Below are 7,075 nucleotides of genomic sequence, written 5' to 3' on the forward strand. Positions count from 1 at the left end.
TTGCCGTCAATGTATGGCAACGAGGGCAACTATTTCTGAAAAGTGTAGGGAATCAGATTATCAATTACGCAATGAAGCTGGCCATTTATATCATATTAATGCAGTTCTAGAAAACAGTGACAATGAGACCATTTATGGGGTAAAGGAGAAATCGCCTTTTCTGGAAATTCCAGGATTTCAAGTTATGGAAAGCTTTCCTCCTGACATTATGCATGATATATATGAAGGAGTAGTACCTCTCATCATGAAATTAGTTTTAGCTGGTCTTATCACAGCCAATCTTTTCACTTTTGACCAAATGAATGACATATTATCTGATTTTACTTATGGATCTGAAGACATGGTGAACAAATCTGGCATCTTTACAAAGGCCATGATTTTTAAGGATAACAATTTAATTGGCTCTGCGGCTCAGAAATGCTCTTTGTTTTACATGTTTCCATTTTTATTTGGTCCTCTTGTTCCTGAAGGGAATGCTCACTGGGATCTTTATTTAAAATTGAGGGAAATACTAGATGTAGTGGTTGCCCCAGTTGTAAATAGACTTTGGTTAGGGAACGCTAGTGATTTAATTGACGAGTTTTATTGCAAACTTAAGTTGTTGGCTCCAGATAAATTCACCCCTAAAGTACATTACCTAGTCCACTATCCTCGTTTAATCATAAAATATGGACCTCTAAAGAGACTAGCATGCTTTAGATTCGAAGCTAAGCATCAAAATCTGAAGGTACTGGCCAGTAGAAGTCGTAATTTTACGAATATTGCCAAAACTATAGCCGAACGACACCAGTATGCCCAGTGCCACGATTTGAGTGAAGGAAGCGGTCTTCAAGATGACAACCAACAAAAAAACGTTCAAAGTGTATTATTTTCCTCATTACCATATGATTTAAAATTAAAAATTAGAGAGTGCAATTATCTCAATGTAGATACAGAAAACCTAAGAATTTGCAAAGCCAAAGAAATTAGATTTAAATCAGTTTCGTACAAACCATGTTCATTTATAACCACTAATTTAGTTCATGGTGAAGAGATTCCCATGTTTATAAAAATTGCGCATATTCTAAAAATTGATGAAATTTGGATTGTATGTGGCAAGATATTTTGCGCGGAAACATTTTGCTCTCATCTAAATGCTTACCAAGTTAAAGACACTAAAATTTGGAAAATAATCCAACCCGGCGACGAAGTAGACTATTCCGCTATGAATGCTTATAATATTAATTCTAAAATGTATATCAGTTTAAGGTATAACCTTTGTATTTAGTTGTTCTTAAATTGTACAACACAAAAATGTAAATACAAATTAACATTCTTAAAATTCATTTTAGCCAAAAATTACTTTTTCATATTGTACTAAAATGTAAAAATTAGGCTACTAGAAGCTATTGCGTGAAATTCGACGAAAGACGGAAGGAAATCAACCTGGCTGAGCCATTCACAATTGAAAACCTAGCGCAAAAGATTAAAACCACTTTCAAAAAGGATTTCACTGTCATTCAGATACATTCTGAAAAGTGGAATCAGTTTATCGACATAGATAGTGATTCTGAAGAGAGTCCCCCCGATGGAAGTCAACTGAACGTGGTTGGCAAATCTAACGAAAAGGATAGGTCTCCATCCACATCTTCTAGGTAAGACATAAATATATCTTATTGTTTCTTAAGGTAAGTACTGATATCCCTTAATTAGTGTCACTGACAACTTGAGTATTCCAATTGCCGAAATAACTGATGATCCTCGACACATTGATTATGAAACCCACCAACCTCAAAATGGCCGCAGAGTTCCACTCTCATATAACGTGCCGAAATTACCACATCATATACAAAAATTTATTGATGACAAAAATCCGATCGTTTTTAGCGTTAAATACAAAACTGAAATAGTTCGTATGTTATACGAAGACTTAAGCCGCTATACGCTGTAAGTAAAGAACCTGAAAGTTTATGTCCTTAAAATCATCATTCTTTCCAAAAATAATTTACTGATTATATTTACAATTTTCAAGATACCCAACGCACAACGAATATACAAGAGTAGCAAGTGCTTTGGTGCGACAACACCGTTTTTTGGGGGACCGAAGCAAACTTGGACCAGAATATGTAAGTGAATAATATTTTTTTAATTTCATTTTTAACAAGATCATGGATTTCTTTCACTTTTTCTATGTTGTTCAAGGCTACTTGGATGTCAAGCCTTATTTCAAAATACAAAAGGGAACGCAAACCGTTAACGCATTTAGAGTGTGTTCAAGCAGCTAAGGTCAAACATGGTCACTCGAAAAACAAGAGGAAACAAGGTAACCCTAATGAATGTGAACATAATGAAAAGGAAACTCAGCCAACAAAAAAAGCCAAAAGATTTCCAATTCTGGTAAGAATCAAGAATGATACCAAAACTATAAAGATGTGTGAGAAGATGGAACTAAACACGATAAAATGGATTTCAGGATGATGTTTTGGAAGATGAAATGAGTATTGCAGCGCACGTGAAATCAATACAAGATGAAAGCAAAAAGAATAAACCCTGCCAAATTCTGATCGATGAGAAAATGGAAAGAACATTTAAATATAGGCAAGCAGAGGTTGGAAAGAAAGCGGTGCCGGAAATTCTGGAAATTTTCCCCAATCTAAATCGAGAATCAGAGGTAAGTTAAATTACAACTAACTATATGAAGAAAAATTATGAAATGTAATTATTTCTCAATTAGATTTTAAGGGAGGTTCAAAGAGTTATAAAGTGTGAGCTCAATCCTGTAAGAAAAATTCAAGCTTATTTCCAGCCCATAACTGGCAAAATTTTTGATTTGACCAAAAAATCGCAACTATTCAAAAGGCTTGAAATGCACTTAATGGCCAAGAAAGATTTCGTAACAGATGAAAAATACGAAGGTACAACGCTGCATAATTGAAATAAAAACACTTCAAATCTGAACTGAAATTATTTTCTATTTATATAGAAATGAAAGTTGGTGCTACATTAATTTTGCTGCCGTTAATATTTAAAGAAGACTCAAATTTAGTGTTCACATTTGATGTAAGTTGATTTAAATCTTTAGATACACACATTTGAAGGAATTATATACCATGAAATTATATTTATACTTGAGATTAACTATATCAATTTCAATTATCATAGATTCCAAGTCACAAAAATGTTGTTATCCACCTTACAAATGAAGATTTTTTAGAAAAACCTGTTCAAATGGTTTTAGAAACGTCCGTTATAACAGCTGCCTCCTTACTAAAAGGATTTGCCACTCTTTTCATGACGTACTATGTGTTTCAAATAGAATACCCTAAAAAGCTATCAAAAACTTTGGAATTTATTCAGAAAGTTGTTTTGGAAATTCAGCCTGGTCTTGAAAAGGTACCAGTAACCATAAAGAATGTCGTTAACCGCTTGAGTGTATGATTTTTGCCAATTATAACAGTTGAAAATGTAATTGAAATATGAAATAAACGAAAATATTCTGACACCAACCATTTTTGGGCTTTAAATGTTACCAAATTCAATAGCACAACATACCTTTATAGTTTAAAACATTTAAAATAGAACGTTTTTTCGGTATGAACAGGTACCCCCTTCGGTATTTACGAGTACCCCCTTCGGTATTTACGAGTACCCCCGTCGGTATTTACTAGTACCCCCTTCGGTATTTACGAGTACCCCCTTCGGTATTTACGAGTACCCCCGTCGGTATTTACGAGTACCCCCTTCGGTATTTACGAGTACCCCCTTCGGTATTTACGAGTACCCCCGTCGGTATTTACGAGTACCCCCGTCGGTATTTACGAGTACCCCCGTCGGTATTTGCGAGTACCCCCGTCGGTATTTACGAGTACCCCCGTCGGTATTTACGAGTACCCCCGTCGGTATTTACTAGTACCCCCTTCGGTATTTACGAGTACCCCCTTCGGTATTTACGAGTACCCCCTTCGGTATTTACGAGTACCCCCTTCGGTATTTACGAGTACCCCCGTCGGTATTTACGAGTACCCCCGTCGGTATTTACGAGTACCCCCGTCGGTATTTACGAGTACCCCCGTCGGTATTTGCGAGTACCCCCGTCGGTATTTACGAGTACCCCCGTCGGTATTTACTAGTACCCCCTTCGGTATTTACGAGTACCCCCTTCGGTATGAATGAGTACCCCCTTCGGTATGAAAGAGTACCTCCCTACGTATTAACGAGTACATACCTGGGTATTACCGCGTACCCACTTAGGTACTAACGAGTACCGACTTAGGTAATAATGAATACCTTTCAACAAAATTCCGACAATTTTTGGGTTTTCAATGATACCTATTTCAGTACCACAAATTACCTTTCACCCTTAAAAATACCTTCTTTGAGAGGTATTTTACACTACCTTTACAAAAAGGTATTTTCTAGTACCTATAAAGGTACGTCTGGAGATGCATTGAAATATACCTTAGTCGGTACTGGACAAGGTTCGTAAAGAGAAAGCACTATATAGGTTGCCTCAATCCGCGCATTTCGCCTTCGATATTTCCCGTAATTTCATTGGCTAATAAAACGACTCTCTCACTGACGTCGTACGTGGAGATCTGCAGACGACGTAATGGTTTTCACGCCATAGTTCATCTGTATTTCTTTCGAATGGGGTTTTTCTTTCCCCGGCGCTTTCGAAATTGGAACCACGACTTTAGGCAAAGGTTAGTAATAATTATAAATACAGATTACAGATGACATGATATGAATAAGCCTGCTCTGATAGAAGTTTCTATTTGTTATGACCAAGGCTTACAATAGAATTTCTATCCAGAATCGCGATTTATGCTTATTTCCCATGTTTCTTGCTAGTTGATATTGTAACTTAAATAAGGAACTTCTTTTTAGGACAGAAAATCATTTAACATGCCTTATGGTGGAGTAACGTGTGCCGTTACTGGATGTGACAATAAATTTCGAGTAACTTCTAAATCTGATGGCAAGAAACAAATTAGTTACTTCACATTTCCAAAGGACCAAAAAGTTAGAAGAATATGGACACGTAAATGTGATAATCCAACGGTTAATACTACATACGGACGAATATGTTCTGAACATTTCCAAAATAACGATTTTGAAAGAGATCTTAAATCGGAATTGTTGGGAATTAAAACCAAAAAAAGGTTAGTTCCAGGTGCTGTTCCTTCTTTGAAGCTACCGTTTCAAGATTCAGTTTGTGTAAAACGTTCAGAAGAGAGAGAATCAAGAGTTAGATGTAGAGAACGAAAAAAAATTGTTACCGAATTATTGGAAAGTTCAAAGTCGTTAGACTCTGGTGTAAACTGTGATATTTCTACTGAGTCAAATGTTGATAGCAATGCTGTTAATGAGAATGTTCCTACAAATGAGATCTGTGATAAATCTGATAATTTACCTCAAACTAGTACTAAAGATGCTTTACAACGAAATTTATTCAAGGCAGTAAAGAATGACAATGAAAATATTACTAATGCTGAAGAAATTTTGAATTTCGGAGAAGAAGAGAGTCAGATAATCAGTCCGTCGGAGAACATTCCTACTCAAAAGCATCACGAAGTTGCGTGTTCTCGTTGTTCAAGAAATGATTGCAATTGTGATGCGGTTGAAAACTTAAGGAAAAGTAATATATTTTTTAAAAACTTTGCGCGTTCTGAAAAAGAAAGGAAAACGTTAGCCAAACATTTAAACATAGCCAAACATAGAATTTTAAAAAAGCAGAGGAAAAATCAGCTTCAAGCCTACGAAATCGCTTCCCAAAGATGTGCTATTCGAAGATTAAACAATGAAGTAAAACGTCTAAAGAAGAAACTTAAAGAGAGTGATGCGTATAAAAACAAGTACATGGGTTCATTAAAGCAAATTTTCACACCATGCCAAATTAAAATGCTACTAAGTAAGAAGAAAGTGAACTGGGACCGTGAAGATATAGCGAACGCTTTCACGCTACGGTACCTGAGTAAAAGAGCTTATGTTTATTTGAGAGAAAAGCGAAAAATTCCATTGCCTGGCATTTCAACTCTCCAACGTTATGCTTCTCAAATAGACCTTAGAAAAGGTTTGATCACCGATGTATTGTCGCTAATGAAATCAATAGGTCAGACTCTCTCCGACACAGAAAAATTAACCGTCCTAACATTTGATGAAGTCAATGTGAAATCCTTTTACGAATATGATGTGAAAAATGATCAGATTGTTGGGAAGCACAAATATTTACAAGTGATAATGGCTAGAGGCTTATTTTCAAATTGGAAACAACCAATATACTTGCAGTTTGACCAAAAAATGACAAAGAATATTTTGTCAAGCGCAATTGTGGAGTTACACAAAGCTGGATTTACTGTTCTGGCTTGCGTTAATGATATGGGAGGAGGCAATATGGGACTTTGGCGAGAACTGGGTATAACCATAAATAAAACCTGGTTTCACAATCCAGCTCTTCCAGATGAGATAATCTACTGTCTTGCAGATGTTCCACATGCTCTGAAACTAGTCAGAAATTGGTTTTTGGATACGGGGTTTGATTTTGACGGAACCACTATTAAAAAAGATCTTGTTGTAGCCATGTTTAAGCATGACAGGGCCGAATTGAAGACGTGTCACAAGTTAACGAAACTGCACCTTGAGTGTGTTAAAACACAACGGCAAAACGTGCGGCTCGCTGCGGAGTTATTATCACGTACTGTAGCTGTGGCCATTAAACGCATGCCTCCATCTTTAGAGGAAGATGAAGAATCTCGAATGGCAACAGTGGATTTCATTGAAACCGTAGATAGTTGGTTTGATGTTATGAATAGCTATAACCAAAATGATGGCACCAAAAGTGGATATGGAGTGGATTTGAAAGAGCAATCAGCCGCTTTGGACAAAATGACCAAGCTCATGCTGTCAATTAGATGTTTTGGTAAAAAAGGTGTGCCCTTAAAATGCTTACAACTTTTCCAAAAAGGCATAATCATAGGCAATAAATCGGTTCAGTCTCTCTTTTATGACGTAAAACGTAAATACAATATTAATTATATATTAACGCACCGCTTAAATCAGGACTGTTTAGAAAATTTCTTTTCTCAATTGCGGACAC

General features: G+C 36.2%; 2 protein-coding genes across 2 annotated transcripts; both read left to right on the forward strand.

Annotated features, from left to right (window-relative positions):
• The first annotated feature begins 1,281 nt into the window (after positions 1-1,281).
• Positions 1,282-2,844, forward strand: LOC149687451 (sterile alpha motif domain-containing protein 3-like). The gene is made up of 7 exons (XM_089870446.1): positions 1,282-1,634; positions 1,786-1,926; positions 2,012-2,105; positions 2,182-2,376; positions 2,453-2,650; positions 2,714-2,758; positions 2,839-2,844. The coding sequence occupies exons 2-7, from the start codon at positions 1,895-1,897 to the stop codon at positions 2,842-2,844; spliced, it is 570 nt and encodes a 189-aa protein (XP_089726572.1). The 5' UTR covers positions 1,282-1,634; positions 1,786-1,894.
• Positions 2,733-3,485, forward strand: LOC149687452 (uncharacterized). The gene is made up of 3 exons (XM_089869550.1): positions 2,733-2,894; positions 2,963-3,039; positions 3,142-3,485. Exons 1-3 carry the CDS (start codon positions 2,846-2,848, stop codon positions 3,415-3,417), a joined length of 402 nt encoding a protein of 133 aa, XP_089725676.1. The 5' UTR covers positions 2,733-2,845; the 3' UTR covers positions 3,418-3,485.
• The last annotated feature ends 3,590 nt before the right edge of the window (positions 3,486-7,075 follow it).

The sequence above is a fragment of the Phalangium opilio genome, unplaced genomic scaffold (assembly GCF_054372755.1).
Source record: "Phalangium opilio isolate 3A_F unplaced genomic scaffold, DU_Popi_V2 ptg000031l_1, whole genome shotgun sequence".
Classification (NCBI taxonomy): domain Eukaryota; kingdom Metazoa; phylum Arthropoda; class Arachnida; order Opiliones; family Phalangiidae; genus Phalangium; species Phalangium opilio.